Source organism: Bactrocera oleae, chromosome 5 (genome assembly GCF_042242935.1).
Source record: "Bactrocera oleae isolate idBacOlea1 chromosome 5, idBacOlea1, whole genome shotgun sequence".
Lineage (NCBI taxonomy): Eukaryota > Metazoa > Arthropoda > Insecta > Diptera > Tephritidae > Bactrocera > Bactrocera oleae.
In genome coordinates this window covers 49,858,789-49,877,602 of record NC_091539.1, presented here as the reverse complement: position 1 = coordinate 49,877,602, position 18,814 = coordinate 49,858,789, and the positions used below count along the sequence as shown (strand labels likewise).

Sequence of the window (18,814 nt, the reverse complement as noted above, 5' to 3'; positions counted from 1 at the left end):
AATGGCATAATCATATTCTAAGAAATTTGTTTGAATGTGCATATCTACATATATTTTTATTGACCAACTCGGAAAACTTACTTCATGAAACTCATAAATCAAGGAATTTTGTGCTGAGAGACAACGATGTCAATATAACAGCTTATATATGAACAAATGGAACATACATACATATTTGGCACATGTATACATATATACTTTTACTTCCTACTTGACTGTTGCACCGTATTCTCCTAGTCTCTCTTCCGCATTTTTACTGTCATTGCATTAATAAATAATTATATTCATGCAAGTTGGTGCAACAGCTAGTTTTTCCATTACTATTATAATAATAACAACAACACAATAATAACAAGCGTCAAAGTGGAAAAGGCCATGTCGTAGCGTGACTGTTTGCTGGCAGGACAATGACTTCCAAACGTCACTAGGAGGCACTGCAAGGCACTCCGAGGCATGCAACAAATGCATAGAAAAATCTATGTATGTCTATGTGTACATAAATGCATGAGTAGGCATTTATTATATGCAGTATATAGATATACATTTATATATAATAGTTGCAATGTGCACTTTGAACTCGCTGCTGCAACCTTTTCAAGATGGTTAATTGTGACGTTGGCAAAGCCAGTGCCATTCTATGCGTGTGTTTACAAAGAAATATGGATGTGTGTGTGCATGTATCTATGTGTGTGTGAGTGTATGTTAACGAGCTCATGAGTCTAACATTCACTGTTAGTTATGTGTTTAGGATGCACATATGTACTGTCATTCAAAGAAATTAAATCCTAATGACTATACGCTTTAAGGCAGATAGAAATCGCTTCCGGGCAGTTTTGTGTATGTATGTTTGGTATAAACGTAAATATTCATAGTTATATAAGAAGTATCTTTTAGGGTTTTCAACAATAAATTATTTTTCAAGGAATTTTGTACGCCTAACCTCACATTTCAAAATATAATCGTTCTGAATCCACTAATTTATTGTGCATATGGGAATTTCGAAGCAAATCATCATTATCCTAATAATTACGACCTTAGTGATTTTCCTAGTTTTATAATCTCCACAAAATTCAAATAAATATAAAATGTATTTATTTTTCATGCACTTACCCCACAGATGGTACTTTTACCAACTTTTCTTCCGCTTCCTTTTTCAATTCCACAGAATCCGTTATACGCGTTGGTGGACTGCCTACCAACGGTGGACTGTAAACACGTGGTGGACTAGTCACCTTCGGTGGACTATGCATTAGAGGTGGACTCTTGACTAGGGGCGGTGAACGCATCATTGGTGGTGATGGCATTACCGGTGGTCGATCACCCTCCGGTGGACTCTTCATCATTGGCGGTGAAGCGCTATGTTTTGAATGTGCCGATTTAATAGACGACGGCTGACTACGAATCGATTTGATAGAAGTTTGCGGTGAAGCCACAGCAGCCGCAGCCGCTGACGCTGCAGCTTCAACCACCGGTTGCGAACCAGAAGCAATAGATGCCGCGGCTGAAGCAACTGAGGCGGCGGCAATGCTACCAGCACGTGAAGCAATGCTACCACGTACACTGCCACTGCGGCTGGCATTTCGACTGCCACCATGACTACCGCTGTGGCTACCACTGCGGCTGGCGCTACGACTTGGACCACGACTACCAGAACCGCTTCCACCACTGATACTTACGCTGCTGCGTTTTTTCTTAGGCGAACCGGAAGCTGGTGGTGTTGGCAGCGGTGTACTGCGTGGTGTAGCCTGTGATGTGGGCGTACCGCGTATCTCGACCACCTCGTCAGCTGGTGTATCAGCAGTAGTATGATCCTCACTTGGTTGACGATCAGAGATCGGTGTTCTTTCGCTGAAGGCTTCCTCTTCTTCCACTATTTCGTCAACTTCCATTGGTTCTGCTGACAGTTTTGGTGACGCTTCATCTATTTCCATTTCTTCTTGCTGATTATCGTCTGGCTCTTCATCTTCCATACCTAGTGGTGGCGGTATATCAGCTAACATCATTCCGGTATCCTGTTCCAATTCACCCAATTGATCAGCAGGTGGCACAATCATTGAGGAACCGGAATAACCATTACTTGGTGGTGTGGTTATCGTCGTAGACTCATCTTCATTTAAAGATTTATTTTCATCAATCATATGGTAGGCGGTGCCTTGCGTAATACCTTGTATAAGTTCGCAAGATTTCACTTCGATAGCCGCAGCCAGAGCAGCAGCAATAACATCACTTGGCTCACCAAAATCTGGTGGCGGTGTAGCTGGACCATCTTCAGTTATAACCTCCCTACTTCGTGGTGGCGTACCAATTGAACGCGGTTGAGAGCTCATCGAATGTGGTGGCGAATTAATCGAGCCTTGCGGCGAACCCATGGAACGTGGTCGGGAGCCGGTAGAGAGCGGCGGCGAAGGCAGCACAACACGTTGTTGTGAACCAGTCGAACGCGGTTGTGAACCAACCGAACTGGCTGGCGAACCAGTTGAACGTGGTGGTGATTGTGGTAGTGGTACATGCTGCGGTAATGGCGGTGGTGAATTCGGTTGCGATTGATCACTCTCTGAGGGAGGTGTCAACGGTGGCAATGGCATTGGTGCGTGCATAGGTGGTAGTGGTGGTGGTGGCGAAGCCAATTTCATTGGTAATGACATTTTAGGACACGGCGGTGGCGTATCTGGTGGCGATGGTGAAGTTGATGGTGATTTAGGAGGTGTGGCGACACCTGAACCCGGTATACCTGCGCCATGTGCACCGTTACCATGTACATAAGAAAAATTTGATGGTAGTGGCGGTAATGGCGGTGGCGGTGTAGACTTATCATCATCCTCTTCTTCTTCCTCATCCACATCGGCATCATCACCTTCGTCCTCGGTTTCGATAGGTGGTGAAGGTGGTGCCATTGCCATTGCGCGTGCAGGCGGCGGTGTTATCATAGGTGGTGAAAGTGGTGGTGGTGGTATCATTTCGAGTACGGATGATGTTGGCGATGCAGGCGGTGAGTCGACAACAGTGCCGATGGGTTGTTCTTGTGGTGGTGGCGTTGGTGGTAGATCATCGTGTTCGGTGAGTGTTGGCAATGGTTGTCCCTGCATAACCAATGGTGGTGGCGGTATAAAACCGGCGCCAAGTACATCTTCGGGTGCGACGATGGGCAAGGGTGGTGGTGGCGGTTGCTGGGGTTCGAGCGCCAAAGCGCTGTTATCCACCTCTTCGATGTCGGAGTCAATACCTTGCGCGAAGTCCATGTAAAAATTGTCGCGTGAATCGCTCGAGCCACGACGTAATTTCAAGGATAGATCAGGTGAACTATCCATGATTGCGGTATGGTAGCACTTTAGCGGTGACAATCAACACTGATACACTGTTCGAGAAATGTTTCGATATCTTGTATTTATTCTCTTCAAATGGTGGAGTTATTTTTTTCGTTTCTAAATCACATAAGAACAGTTAACTCTTTGTATCCGTTTAAAAACTGCACTTAGGCATCATCACTGCGACTTGAGGCGTCATCGCCAAGTTCAGATACCTGCAATGAGAACGCACACCAGAGTTGTTTAGTTTTACGGCGAATTCACTACGTCATAATTTTTTGACTTTTTGTTTGCTTTCCGAAAACAAGTGCTTTGCAGGACAGAGGCAGGGCAGGTCTTGTAAGAAAAGCTCGCTTACACACACACTGCAACATATTGCGTGCTTGCCACTTGGGTTAATGGCACAAAACAGTTTATATTTATGTTTGCTTTCTTTTCGCGTAATAAATGTGTGACAGCGAACGATAAAAACAGCAACAACAATAAGCGTTAAACGCATTTATATTATTTACGCGTCTGCCAAAAAAACGTGAGCCTCCAGGAGACGACAAAAATAATGCGTAGCAGGAAATAATAGCAGGAAGAAAAACACAGGCGGTTGAAGTGTATTTAAGGGAGAACAACACTTCGAAACCAGCGTGCAACCCCTCCAACGAGTTAAACACAGTCACACACACAGCGAAAGGCTTTGTTTTTTTTCATTGGGGATCGCCGAGACAGACAGATATACAGACAAGTAGTTTCACTAATGCGCACTTTCGGTTTTGCCAAAGAACCATAATGGGTTCGATGTCTGGCGGTTGACTCAGTGCCAAAGAAAATGCGTGGTTCTACACCAACAGAAATTGCCAATAGTTTGTGTATGTTATAGGCTTTTAAGTACATTTATGTATGTACCATTTTCCACGAATTCTCCAGTCACTAAACAACGTCCTATACTACCAATGACCATATGTATGTACATATATATGTGTAACTGTATGTGAGTTTATGTGAAATCTTTGGAGTTTTGCAACCGTTAAGCCGCTTTATTTCCTCATTTTCCCTGTCATTGGTGCAGACCACTAAGTGGACCCATTGATAATGGAAATATCAATAAGAATTTCATTACTAATGCTGTCATAAATCTTTACAGTTCTTCTTATAATAAACACGCTAAGCAACTTAATATATGATAAAAGAAATTGTATTGTACTTAAGACTTTAGGAACTCAGTGGAATTACATATAGTCAAAATAAATAGAAATATTGAAAAGAATGGTTTGAAATAAGTATTAAGTTATCATATATTACATATATTTTAAAAAATTCCATTTTTATTAGCACTAATATCTCTAAAAGGTGCTAGATCAAGCTTCTCCACTGATTTGTAATGTGCGCCTTGATATTTGGCCACAAATATAGTCGTGGAGTCAACCCGAACGGCTAATGGATTTTTGTGAAGATTTTCCATGACAGAAATATAATCCTTATTTTGTCTTTGTCTGCTTAGGGAAAACCGCTTTTATTAAAAGTACTTATATTTTGATGATGATCGAAAGTGGGAACGTAAACTGCTTCTGCTTAATGTTAGTGTCCATCTTTATCTATCCTCTATTTATAGCGGCCATTTGGGGTGAAAAGAAGTTTTGAAAACAGGCCAAACTCGAATAGGTTCGTATATTTGAGAAACTCAGCGCCTTTTTGTAGAGTTTCATAATTTTTTAAATAGGCTAGGTAAACAAAAAATACATTCAAAACAGAAATGAACATTTTATCACTGCTGAGATACAGTTTTTGTATCGACATCACTCAGTATTCTTAGCCTTCTTGCTTGTTAAACGGTGTCTCTTTAAAATCGTATTTGCCAATTGATATTCGATTTGAATATAATTTTTATTTCTGTGGTCTTTTGGCTTATCATATTTGTCGAGGTTGTAATGAGGTTCTATAGGCTTGGACTAATATATACAGAATGTGTCTCGGGTTTCCATTGACCAATGCAAAGATTGTAGATTAAACTTATTTACATACATCTAGTAAAAGAGCATCAAACACTAAGTTCCTTCGTAAGCCTCTTCCTTCAACACTAGATCTGATCTTAAGACATCCAAGCCCGAAATTATCATGAAAATGCAGATGAACTTATGAAACATGATGAGTGAAAAAGAAAGACTGGTAAAAGACTTGTGTCATACATCTCTAATACCTAGCGGCCCACATCGGTTTATAGGTAAAATTTTTTGAAATCTATACCAAGTAAAATTTAAAAAGAAGTAAAGACGTCAACTATATGGTATATACAAGTATGTATATATATTCTATAGTACCCTATAAAGTTTTCATACAAGAACTTGATTTTGATTGGTTAGTTCGTATGGCAGCTATATGCTATAGTTATCCGAACTGAACAATTGTACCGTTACCGACATCTTTTCAAATAAAAAAATATTTTATACAAAACTCGATTTTGATCGTCCAGTTTATATGGCTAATTCCATATTTTTTATTAAGTAAAAACTGACTAATATTGTTCCAAATTAAAAAATAAAAATTTGTTTATAACAATTTACTTTTACCGAAAAACCTTATATCTCATAAAATAGCTAAGAAAAAATCGTAAACAATAGGCTAGCTATATATTTTTTATAATAAAAAACTTTTTTCATTTACGCAAATTTTTAAAAATACTTTTTTAAGATTTTGAAAATTCATAACTCCAAAATTTTTCATACTGAGTCGAAATCAAAAAAGGTGTCCAATATTTTGCCTCAATTTTCGAATATAAATTTTCGATGGAATACCCATATATACTTTAAAGCGTTGAGAAATAGGTGGAGAAGTATACATTTTGAAGAAGACTTCCTGCAAAATCTAGAGCCTGGAGACGATACGTGTCATATATGAATATCAGTCAGATAATTTATGCAATATCTAAACACGCAATACATTTTAAAAATAATAAATATAAAGTATAACATTAAGTAAGTACGTACAAATCATATAAAAGGCGTACCCACAGGGGTGTTAAAGAAGGTACTGAACCAGCAAGCAAACTCGCTCTAATTGAGACTCAATCTTCTTTGTGAAATGCCTAAATATTTTCTTTCATAAGAAACCAGAGCAAAGATAATATCAGTCAGGATCACATTATCAGTAAAACAATTCGAATGTATCTAACGTAAATGACTGGCCTCAGGAATAAGAAGAGAGGAGAGTAAGGGTAAATTTATTACGACCCGAGCAGTGTCTAAAAAATCTGAGACAGGGCAATTCGAAAGACAAGTAACTCTTAAAATTGAATCAAGTTTAAAAACAGTTGGATCCCGACATATGAACAAAAAGAGCCCGATAAGAAATTATACACTAAGGAGGGCATTGTCCATTTGAAGATTATACGCTTGGAATTGCTTTTCCACAAAAAATTGCAAAGGCTTCACATGCGGAATTTGGGTAGTCTACTAGCGAATTCCTATTTTGAGTTCACATCTTTGTGAAAAAGACCCTTTTCTGGGTAAACAAATTTTTATAACAGAATATTGAACTTCAAAATAGACAATTTGAAGAATACGTATTTTAACTAGTAAGAGACTTATACAATGAAACCAATCCTTAGCGCTCTCTCAACTTTCAAAACGATCGTTATCTCGTGCATTTCATGTACTTTCGGACATCCCTACAAATTGTGAATACTAGAAAGAACTATCTATGATGTAGAAATACAATAGTTTTACCGACTCAACAATGTATGATGAATTTATGGGCGTTTTCATCGCGCATGCAATGCGAGAAAGTGTTTCGAGTAAAGACGCACTCAACTGTGCATATACTTGCATAGAGTAAATCACAATCATTGCCAACACAGAAGAGGAGCAGAAACGGCCAGCGACTAGGTACACAACGCTGTGCTTAGAGGAAGTTTCAAGTTCGGAGGGGAAGGGATAGAATGATATTAGGCGGCCAAGCATTGTTCGATTTGAAAGCCAACGAAAGGGATAGTGTAAGCTATAATACATAATAACCACTTGACTCGCTGCCAACCACAAACAAACGTACACAACGAGGCGAAAGTCGTGGCCGAAACGAAGCATGAGTGGAACTAAGTAGGAAGTAGTCAGAGGCGGTTGTAGTTATGCGGAGTGTGGCTATGTATGTATGTCTGTACGGGAATGTGTGTTTGTGTTGTTGGTAGTGCAATGCAACTCTGCTGCTGTTGCAAATGCGAATGTGAAAACGAAGCGTTGTAGTTGTACAATAGTTTCGGTCGACTCGTCGTTAATTGTAGTATAGAATACAAAAGGAGGCTGACTGCGAAAAAATCGACGAGAAGCGTGGCTAACTGTGAGATTGTTTGTCAAAGGATAACACTTTTCCTGTCGCTGTCGAAGTGGGCTAAACAGCATTTTTGTTGCTGCCAATCATTGCTGTTGCTGGATTTATGATGTGTTATGGTTGGGGGTAATGGTGTGTTGTAATTGCTAGCGCTTATTGCTGTTGTTGTTGTTGTAGCAGGCGTATGCTTTTTTTGTTGTTGTTTTATAATATGTATGAATTTTTGTTATTTTTGTAAGATATATGATTTTCTTTGTTTTTGTTGTAGTTGTTGTTATTGTTATAGAGACTTCTTATTTTTTTGTTGTTTTTGTTTGCAGATATCACTTTCAACTTTTCTCAGCCTTCTTTCGTGTAGTTTTCGCTTTTTCACTACTAGCACAACAACAACAACGACTGCACTAAATATTGTAGTAAGTGCACACACACGCACACACATACATATAAATACTCGTTGTTATTTTTGTTGCTATATATGCACACGCTCGCTTTTCGCCACTGCCCTAACTAACGAGTGTGTATACACTGAAATTTTTGCACAAACGCACTTTTTTATAAAAAAAAAATATTTACTACTCGATTTAATTGAAAACTTTTAGAAACCGGAAACGGATATAGCTTTTTCATGCACAATTTATAGGCTTAGAGTACACACAAATATAGATATATACTATATGTATAGATAACCGATTTTCACTTTTATACACTGCTTGACAATTAACGACAAAAATAACGGTACATTATTCATACCCAAACAGCTGTGGGTGAACACCCCAATGAAACGCTGAAATTTTTCGGTTTTTGTCTGCTTATTTTTTAATCCAAAAATTATTTGATTTCCGAGCCCAAATGCGTTCTCATGTATCCTTTACTATGTGTAACACAATAAATCACAAAAAGCGAGCACAAAAAAATCGTGACGCGTGCAAGGAAACTGCGATCCTGCTGCGACAACAGTCAACTATGGAATGACAATAGCTTCTGAAGCGCTCCAGCCGCTCAGCACTGCTGCATGAGCTGTGTCGTCGTCGTTGCCAACATCGTCGTCGTCGGCACACGAGTCGAATCGGTCGCCGCAATGCTTTGCACCAACTAAACACACACTTATACACACAAGCACACAGAAAGTCTCTAGTCGAGTCAAGTCAAGTCAAGCAGATTTGCGCGCGTCCAACAACAACAACAACAACAGCAAAGTGTAGTATCCATCAACAGCAGCCGATTGGAAGCACCGGAAGCGCAGTGGTGTGTGTGTTTTGTTGTAGTGTGTGTGTATATTGGATTTCCCGCGCCGCTTCCAGGCGCGCGCACAACAACAAAACAAACACAGGCGCACACTTGTACACATACACACTGGAAGGAAACGGAAGCAGCCGCTGAGGTGCACGCACTCAACACACCCACACCAAACTCTCATCACACCCTCGGCACACATAGTGTCATATACATACATATATATATACAGCTCTTGGAAATACAAGTACACATGTACTCAAGCGTATATATGCATGTGAGTATGTATTTGTGTGCCGTTACATTATGTACAGCACACTAGGGCGGTTAATGGCATCGAGCCGCTGGTGACACCATTGGAATTTCTGTTTTGTTTGTTTGTTATTATTTTTGCACACCACTCCGCTGCCGCCGCTGCTTTTGCTGGCATTTGTTATATTTTATTTTCTTCTCCTTTGGGAGATTTTTTGCCGAACAGTTGACGAGCGCAATCGGCACTACGAGGAGGCTGTAAGCGGCCACGGTGTAGGCAATGAATGAAAATGCGCCCACTCACCGTAGCGACGAGCGTTCGGCCTGGGTTCGGGGGTTGAGCAAAGCAGCGTGGCGCGTCCGTGTTTGGGAAAAAGGCTTGTGGTTTGTTTGTTTATTTTTGCGTTTGTTCACACGCAGAGTTGTATATAATTATACATGTGTGTATGTGGGTGTGTGTGTAGATAGTGTCATGCTGTTTTTGACTGTGAGTTGAGGCTCATTTCAAGCTCACGGGTAAGCAGGCACAACCCCAACTGGCAGAGCATCCATCCATAGTGACAGGTGGGTTGACAGTGATGCTGTTGGTTGGCTGTACGTGTATATATGTAAATAAATGACGCCAAATTAATTGCGTGTTAGCTTACACATAAGCATACTCGTTTATCAAGATATGTGCATATGTATGTATGTTATGATACAGGTACGCGCATTTGAATGCTGTTGCACTTCAGCTCGACTACACAAACACACATGTACATATGTATGTATGCACGCAGCGTGTGACAGTCTTGCTTTTGATAGACTGAATGGCGTCTACTTCCGGTCTGCACGCTTTGAGCTGCGAGCAACTCTTTGTGTGCTTTCAATGCTCAAAAAATAGGTGTTGATCGCTTTAGAAAAGCACTGCGTGCTCTGTGAAAGAGTGTGGGTGCTTATGTGCAGCTGCATTATACATATAAGTTTGTAAATATGAGGTACTGGTAGTGAAAAATTATTCAAATTTGAAAAATATTTAATCGATCCTCGTATATATGTATGTATATATGTCTACAACATATTTGATAATTAAAAGGGAAATAGATGAAAAACGATATATTTTCAACTATTTCTCTTTTTTATTATCAACAAATAGCTTTCATAAAACCCCAGTAAAGATTATATCTACTTGTAAGTTTGAAAATTGTGATTGTATTTTTTTTTTTTGAAGTAATTTTATTTAATAAATAAATAAAAACAATGTAAGTTTTAAAAATTTTATGTGCTTTAATAATCGGCTATTAATTTAAAAAATTTTTAGAATTCCTTGATTCCGATAGCCGATCTCTTAGAGAACCACCGAGAAAAGGTGCCTGGCAGTGCGAAAGATTTTTCTGCTTAAGATTAGATATCTAAAATAAAAACAAAAATTATTCTTAATAAAGATGAATACAGTACTAGTCAGAATGTTGATTTTTAACAAAATAAGGCTTTCGAAAAAAATTCGTATTTTTGTGAAAAAATTTAAAATTCAAAGTGAATTACAAAATCGAAATTTAATTTCTTCGATCCACCAGATTACCAGACAAATATATCGAAGAAATTCATGTGTCGATCGATCAAGCCGTTTCAGAAAAATTTTCCATACCGACTCTGAAAACAGTGTTTCGGAAAAAACTTGTTTAAAATTTTGGAAGCCTACCACATTTAATTAAAAAATCTTATAAATACAATAAATTCACATCTTCAATACTCTGTGTTGGATCAAAGTCGGGTATAGGTACATATGTACATTAAATATACAGTACGGGTCATAAAAAGCGGTCAGTAGAAAAATTTTAATTTTAGCTAAAATATGCATCCAATAAAAAAGCGAAAATAAGAGTTTGTTTGCATTTGTAATAAGCGATAAAATAACTTATTAAGGAAAAAATATTAATGTTAAATTTTGCAGGAGAATTTTTCTCAAATTTGGTAAAATTATTACAATTAGGAATAGTCTGCATATTGATCATAAAATTCATTAAAATAGTAATATCACAAGAATTGTTTGTTTTTATTTCATAATTTTACTCTATTGGGAAATCAATACTTTGTTGCGCCTTCTTTTGCCTTAATCACCGTCCCAATCGTTGCTGGCATTGACTTCAGAAGTACGGAATCCAGTTCGTTTTGGTTCTTTGACTTCTGTGCAGCTACCTGTTTCTTTATAATCGCTCACAGGTTTTCGATCGGGTTTGAATCGGTGCTATTTCCAGGCTACTGATCCGCCAACCAATGTTCATGCTCTTTTGCCCATACATACCGCTGTATCCTCATTCGTTGGCTCGAAAAGGGGTTTTTTGCAGGACGTTAGCCGTTGAATCCTTCCTCTCTGAATCTCCAACGAATTGTTGTTGCAAATACTATCACTTCTATCGCATCACTACGGTCCTTTTGAATATCTGACGAGGATTAAAAGCGATCCAGTAGGCAAGACCGTCAGATGAACCTGTCTTTGCCGTCTGCCGTCTTTTGGACGCTTTCAAACCCTTTTTTTTCTTATACAAACTTAAAGCGATAGCAACTACCTGACGGATTTTTTATACTCATTGCTGTTTATCCAGAAAAAATTTAATTTTTTTTTTATATTTATAATTGAATATTTACCCCTTAAAGCTTATAAAAGTTTAGGACATAGATTATCCATGGTTTAAGACTCTCAATCTATTATATATATTATATATTTATTATTATAACAGAATTATGTATTTTTGTATAATTTTTTAACTGGCACGACATTAGCATTAAAAAAATATTTATAAATAAAATATTACACATATGTATGGCAACATCAAAATTCACATGCAACCCTTGCGACTACAATAACAAAAACATACGCACGCCAGCTGCTTGTATTTGACGGCTACCGGCGCCAATTTGTGCTTAATTTGATTTATATTTGTTTTTATAAAAAAACACAGAAAATGAGCGAGGAAGCTGAAAAGCAATGTCGAATGCCATGGTAAGTGTTATTATTTTAACAGAAAACGATAATAATCGTTGAACTTTCGCTACAGGGTAGAGAAGTACCGGCCATCAAAGCTGGATGACTTGATATCACATGAGGAAATAATATCTACAAGTTAGTAAACTACTTTATTTACACATATTTCCATATAGTTAATTTTTCCTTAATATCGCTAGTTAATCGCTTTATTGAGCAGAAACAGTTACCACATTTGCTATTCTACGGCCCACCTGGTACCGGCAAAACGAGCACCATTCTTGCCTGTGCCAAACAACTCTACAGTCCAACACAATTCAAATCAATGGTGTTGGAGTTGAATGCCTCAGATGATCGCGGTATTGGAATTGTGCGTGGACAAATTTTAAATTTTGCCTCAACACGCACCATTTTCAGCGGCTCTTTCAAGTTGATCATATTGGATGAGGCTGATGCTATGACGAATGATGCACAAAATGCATTGCGTCGCATCATTGAGAAATATACGGAAAATGTGCGTTTCTGTGTCATTTGTAACTATTTAAGTAAAATTATACCGGCGCTACAGTCACGTTGCACGCGTTTTCGTTTTGCGCCGCTTTCTCCCGATCAAATACTACCACGACTGGATAAGATTATTGGAGAGGAAAAGTAAGTTATTAATTAATTTAATGATTAAAAATATGTGGTACCGCAAAAAAGTCCAGTTATAAATGATGTTAGTAGCTGCCACGGAAGACTCGTAAACTGTGGTTCAAATTATTAACTTTTGTGCTTGTTATCTGCCAATTTCCAATATGTTTTAATTGTGAAAATATTAATGATAGTAATAATATCTTTATAGACTAAATGTCACCGAAGATGGCAAGACAGCTCTTATGACCCTCTCAAAAGGTGATATGCGCAAAGTGCTTAATGTGCTCCAAAGTACTTCAATGGCATTCGATGTTGTTAATGAGGACAATGTATACACATGTGTTGGGCATCCACTACGCAGTGATATAGAGCGTACGTTACAAACGTTATTGTCCACAGAGGGCTTTGAGCAAGCCTATGATGGTTAGTGAATTTATGATTAGTTTACGCTTGTTTCGATTAAATTGTTTTTTTTTTTAGAAATTCAACGCATAAAATCTGTGCGCGGTCTTGCTTTGAGTGATATTCTTACAGAATTGCATTTATTTGTTATGCGCTGTAAGTTTTAATAACATTTTGAATTTCAACAATTATTGATAAATTATTTTATTATTTATTACAGTGGAATTACCACCAGGCGTAATGAATAAGTTAGTGATTAAAATGGCCAGTATTGAGGAACGTCTTGCAAAAGGTTGCACTGAAGGTCCACAAACAACTGCACTGATTGCAGCTTTCTTTATCTGTCGCGATATGGTCTCGCTAGAGAGTTGAGTGCATGCCTGAATCGCTATGGTCGTAGTGTCTTGAAAATGGATATATATTTCTGAGCTATTTTTTATATTAAAAAAATTTAAACTTTTCAGTATTTTCATGATCCAATACTGCCAACGAAATAAAGTTTAAACATCTACAAAGCTCATAACACTTTGAAGATAAAACATATGCTCAGCTTTTTTTAATGTATCGACTTTTTTAAATGATGTGACAACATTTGAAATGAACAACAAAAAACATGTTGATTTTTTAACAGAATTGAGAGCTAATTGTTCGCTTACTGTTATCAGCTTCACTCAGCTGCTGGTCAATACTGATAAACTAATTTTTTAACCTAGTTTTTTTCTTTGCAAATCTGCTAGACTATAAATATCAGTAGTTTCCTGCAATCGAATTTTAGTTTATGAAAACAATTCTGGTAGCAACACAAATGCACGAACACGAGTGAAAAGGTTTTTAAAGCTGGAAAATATTAAATTTCGTAAAAAAATATTCGAAAATGGGTTTTTTAAAGTTAAAAAAGAAGTCGAGATATATGTGATCAATATTCACATTGATATAAATCTATATCATGTTGAATTGGCTGTGCAAAATATTTCACTGCGACTCAAGATCATGTAAGCAATAAATAATTAATACTGTTTGCAACAATTTCTATCGTATATGAACAAATCGGGGTTAAGATGTATCGTTAAGGAATTTATGCATTTCACGACGCTAGATCAATAAAATATTTTTCGAAATCAAAATAGGAAATTATGAAAAAATATGTAAATGTATGATTCGTCGAAAAAAAATTGTATAAAGATTAAATCCAAACAGGGTTTGATCGCCGAAATAACAGCCCTTGGCCGCATTGAATCCGGGACAATACTAGAACCGGCTGTCGTGGGAATTGGAAAAATCATGAAAAAAATTGTCGTGATTATTATTAAAATAATATGGGTATATAGATAAATTATATCTGAATCTATTAAAATTTTAAAAACTATAAATATTAAATCCGAAATTAAAGAAAAATCTAACCATATTTAGCACTTATTTAAAACAAATCTATATTTTTATTGAAGCGACAATTTCAATACAAGAAAACTTTAACATAAATAATATTTTCAATTTAAAAACTCGATACATATATTTGAGAATACATATATTTGAGAATATGCTCCGAAAATTTGAAGTTGATCCGGAGATATGAGCATATTTGCATAACTATTTCTCGAAAAGCTGTTTTCAGAGTCGGTGAAGCAAATCTCTCGGAAACGGCTTGCTCGATTCAATTGAAATTTTCACACGACCTTCTTGGATATATTTGATCAGGTAATGATTTAAGGAATACGATTTTTGATATTAACTTCGATTTTAAAGCCAAGTAAGTTTAAGTGTAAATTGCTTCACAAAAAATATTTTTTTTATTTTTTGTTTTTGGGAAGTTTTGAAGTCGCTGATGTTTTGTTAAAAATTAAAATTTTGGCTAGTCCCAGTCATTACTTGTATTCATCTTTTGAATTTAAATATTTTTGGATTTGAGATAATTTTTAGCAGAAAAATCTTCCTCACCGCCAGACACATTTTTTTTGGAGATCCTTCTGGAGATCGGCTACGGGATCAAAGGAGTCCAAAATTTTTCAAAATGAGTCTACGATTATTAAACTACATTAAGTTATGTAAATTTACATTATTTTTATTAATATACATATATTTATTAAATAAAATTATTCTTTTTTTAAATTCGCGAGAAACCCCATTTTTTGCAACTGGATATAACTAATTAAGGGAATTAAAAATTTTAAAACAATCTTTCATGCATATAGTTACTATAAATATACATATGTAACTACCATCACATATTGTAATGTTCGCTATCAAGTTAATGTAATAAATTCTATATAATATTATTGTATATAATAATTAATTGATCTACTTCCTTATCCCGCGTTATTATCAACTAGTTTCACTGATAAAATGTAATATCCGTTGATCATTTCCACACTTATCAACGAATATACGTGCATGTATATATACAATATAAATGTAAATTCCAACGCACTTTGTCCCAACGCCCAACAGCGGCGCGCGTTTTTTCTCTCATTGCAAAAGATGTAAACAAAAAACTGATAACAATAAAATAATTAAATATTCACTTTCGATCGCAAAAAATGAGCATAAGTGAGCTAAAGAGAGCGGCAAGCCAATGGAGCCCCCATTGCTTGGCACATAGACAATTTTGCAATGACGACAGTTGGTCGCGGCACGGCAAAGAGTTTGGTAACAAGAAAAAGAGTGTTCGCCGTGGGAGCTTGTAAAGTGTAGTCTTTGTTTTTGTAATGTACGTACGGCGAATGATACGCCTTACGCATAAAGTGTAGTAATTTATTGAATGTGCAATAAAAAACAATAAAAAAGTATGGAAAAAACGCATTAATACGTATTTGTTTGTACTTTTCGTTTGCTTTTTAGTGTCAAATAGTTGCGGTCCAAAGGTGAAAATGTCACTGCGTTTCTACTATGATTTTATGTCGCAGCCGTCGCGTGCGCTCTTTATCATATTCAAAATTAGCAATGTCCAATATCAAGATTTTCCGGTAGCCCTGCGCAAAGGTAAGTGGACAGTGAATTGAACTCGTTCGTAACACAATATTTGCTGCGTTTGGACTCAGTTATCTATCACTGCTTATCAAACGCACTTTAAATGGAGTCATAAATTCCGGTTCACACACGAAGACCTTTGTAGCAGCAACTCATAGTTTGTAAGCGAAGGGTAAAGGAGGAAAGACGAAGAGCATCGAGTTGCTGGAGCTTGGGCAATACACATTGTGTTTTTCGTAATACACTCAAGATCAAATTTGATCCAGGCTGGTCCATATATTAGGTGTATTAAGAAAGAAAGAATATGTAGTTCGCTGCTATGTAATTCGGCATTCCTTTTAATATTGAAATTCTTTCCTTAGTTGCAATTGCGCTCGGTTTCAAATGATTAAGTATTAGCGTGGACGAAAATTTTTTTTCTTTGGCTTAGCCTGGGTGAAAAATCTGTAGATTTTAAATTTTTTAAGAAAATTTTTAGCCTAAAAAAAAATTGTTTAACACCTTAGTTTTAAAGTAAATTTCCGAGTTAAAATTTTTATTTCGTAAAAATTTTTTGATAATTGATTTTGAGTCAAAAACCGTCAAATTCGGTATATTTTATATACCGACTCTATAAAGTATATATAAATCATCGGCGTGATGAGCTGAGTCGATTTAGCCATGCCCATCTGTATTTCTGTATATATGCGAATTAGTCCCTTTTCTCTCCAAGAAGCTGTGCATTTGTCGGGACCGTCGTTATCAGACTACTATAGCATATAGCTGCCATAGAAACTGAACGATCAAAATGACATTTTATGGACACTTTTTTATTTGTAAAGGGTATCATAGCTTCGGTGCAAGTGAAGTTAACTTTTTTTCTTGTTTTTGTAATTATCTCAACACTGTTCAGCAAATTCTTACCAGCAAATGTACATACATATATTTTCACTTATACATTGCCAAGTTTGAGGATATTTTTTTCACTGTATCTGTACATTTTTTATCTATCTACTTGCGCAGGTGAGCACTTGACTGAAGAGTTTAAGCAAAATGTCAATCGTTTCCAGCGGCTGCCCTGCATTATCGACGATGGCTACAAATTGGCCGAAAGTATTGCTATACTTAGGTGAGAAGAGAATCATCGTATCGAACCAAATTTTATATTTCTAGCAGAACAAGCATACAAATTTTTCCGGATACATAAGCGAAGAGACTTCAAAAATGATCATTTGTATTGCCAAAAAGCAACTGAGTTTCTATAATTCCAAATTAGTTTTTTTTTAACACCACTAATCTATAAAATATTGGTAGAAATCGTCTAAGGAACTTCTCTTTTGTTGCAATACTCAAATAACTTCGAAATTGCAGATATCTCAGCGCAAAGGGCAAAATACCCGAACATCTATATCCCAAATATTTTGTGGAGCAGGCGCGTGTTGATGAGTTTCTCGAATGGCACCACATCACTTTGCGCGTGACTTGCTCCCTTTACTTTCGCACCATTTGGTTGGATCCACTGATCACCGGTGTACGACCGTCAAATGAGAAAATCCAAAACCTGACTAAACTTATGGAGGACAATTTGGATATTATCGAAAATGTGTGGCTGCAAAAAACAGATTTCCTCACCGGACAGCGATTGACTGCGGCGGATATTTTTGCAGCGTGTGAAATAGAACAGACACGTGAGTAGTTTTTCGAACTATTCTAAACACAAAATTATATATGTAATTAAGTTTTGAATAGTTTGTTTAGTATGCTTAAATAATATAATTTTATAATTTAAATTCCTACCTTTTTCCATTGTATGTTAGGTTTGGCTGACTACGACGTGCGTATAAAATATCCGAAAATTAAGGCATGGTTAAAGCGCGTGCGTGCCGGCTGCAATCCACACTATGATAATGCGCACCAATATGTGTATAAAATCAGTGGGACTGCACCACATGCGAAACTATAAGGAAAGAAGCTGTTTTGTGATATTTTTTAAAAGAAAATAAAATGTTATGGAATTAAATAAAAAAAATTATATAATTAACAAAACAGAAATAAAATTAATATATAATATATATGTATATTTATTTTTTTAATTATGATAAATAATATAAATGAAGCACGAAATATTATTGCAAAAAATATTTGTTACTACTGAACATAAAAAAATACAAATATATAACACATTAAAAAATTATAATAAATAAATTAAAAAAATAAAATAAATTTAAATTTGATTTTGATAATTTATATTTAAATAAAATTAATATATTTATGTAGATCAACATTTAATAATACTAAACCAATATTTAATTTAAATATTTAATTAAAAGTAACGGAAAAAAAATTACTTTATTTAATAATAATACTAAACAAAATAATAAAAAAAAATATTCTTTGATTCAAAAATTTAATCTAGAAAAAAATATTATTTAGTATCTAATTATATATTAATATAAAAGATGATAATAAGCAAAATATTAAAAACTAAAATAAATTATCAAAATCTAAATTAAATCAAATTTAAATAATCTAGGTAGTATGATTAAATTAAAAATTCTTAATTAATTGCACAGTTGCGAGTTTTGTAATAGCAAAATTTTTGATCAAAACCATCAATTTAATCCCGAAATTGAATATAAAATTCGTAAATCTAACTTTTTATTAAATCTAATTTTTAATTAAAAATCGAAAAATTAGATTTTTTAATTTTTACCAGTGCTCTAGAGTATTGAATAAGATGGCTCTCTGTGAGCTTTAGTTCAAAATG

General features: G+C 35.9%; 3 protein-coding genes across 5 annotated transcripts in view; 2 read left to right on the top strand and 1 right to left on the bottom strand.

Annotated features, from left to right (window-relative positions):
* The window catches only part of OtopLc (Otopetrin-like c), a 96,183-nt gene extending 87,590 nt beyond the window's left edge, over positions 1-8,593 (bottom strand). The window contains exons 1-2 of the mRNA XM_036365801.2: positions 8,367-8,593; positions 1,111-3,520 (exon numbers count right to left, since the gene is read on the bottom strand). Of these exons, the coding sequence (XP_036221694.2) occupies positions 1,111-3,308 (2,198 nt within the window). The 5' untranslated portion in view covers positions 3,309-3,520; positions 8,367-8,593. The remainder of the gene's footprint in view (positions 1-1,110; positions 3,521-8,366) is intronic.
* Positions 8,594-11,954: 3,361 nt separating this feature from the next.
* On the top strand, positions 11,955-13,647 carry RfC3 (replication factor C subunit RfC3). The gene is made up of 6 exons (XM_014237296.3): positions 11,955-12,084; positions 12,140-12,204; positions 12,267-12,717; positions 12,911-13,125; positions 13,183-13,260; positions 13,325-13,647. Exons 1-6 carry the CDS (start codon positions 12,047-12,049, stop codon positions 13,474-13,476), a joined length of 999 nt encoding a protein of 332 aa, XP_014092771.1. The 5' UTR covers positions 11,955-12,046; the 3' UTR covers positions 13,477-13,647.
* Positions 13,648-13,927: 280 nt separating this feature from the next.
* Positions 13,928-18,125, top strand: GstT3 (Glutathione S transferase T3). Of its 3 annotated transcripts, none has more exons than XM_070110090.1 (5): positions 13,928-14,096; positions 15,940-16,080; positions 17,071-17,176; positions 17,419-17,735; positions 17,865-18,125. In XM_070110090.1, exons 1-5 carry the CDS (start codon positions 14,051-14,053, stop codon positions 18,008-18,010), a joined length of 756 nt encoding a protein of 251 aa, XP_069966191.1. In that variant the 5' UTR covers positions 13,928-14,050; the 3' UTR covers positions 18,011-18,125. The 3 variants fall into 3 exon arrangements, with proteins under 3 accessions (XP_069966191.1, XP_014092770.1, XP_069966192.1); XM_014237295.3 differs by lacking the exon at positions 13,928-14,096 and adding an exon at positions 15,678-15,808; XM_070110091.1 differs by lacking the exon at positions 13,928-14,096 and adding an exon at positions 15,866-15,884.
* The last annotated feature ends 689 nt before the right edge of the window (positions 18,126-18,814 follow it).

Bases quoted from the DNA above. Each gene is read 5' to 3' on its own strand.
- RfC3 (XM_014237296.3), top strand. From the start codon at position 12,047: ATGAGCGAGGAAGCTGAAAAGCAATGTCGAATGCCATG. The intron at 12,085-12,139 runs GTAAGTGTTATT...CTTTCGCTACAG, and splicing joins AAGCAATGTCGAATGCCATG to GGTAGAGAAGTACCGGCCAT. The intron at 12,205-12,266 runs GTTAGTAAACTA...TAATATCGCTAG, and splicing joins TGAGGAAATAATATCTACAA to TTAATCGCTTTATTGAGCAG.
- GstT3 (XM_070110090.1), top strand. From the start codon at position 14,051: ATGTTGAATTGGCTGTGCAAAATATTTCACTGCGACTCAAGATCAT. The intron at 14,097-15,939 runs GTAAGCAATAAA...TTTGCTTTTTAG, and splicing joins TCACTGCGACTCAAGATCAT to TGTCAAATAGTTGCGGTCCA. The intron at 17,177-17,418 runs GTGAGAAGAGAA...TCGAAATTGCAG, and splicing joins GAAAGTATTGCTATACTTAG to ATATCTCAGCGCAAAGGGCA.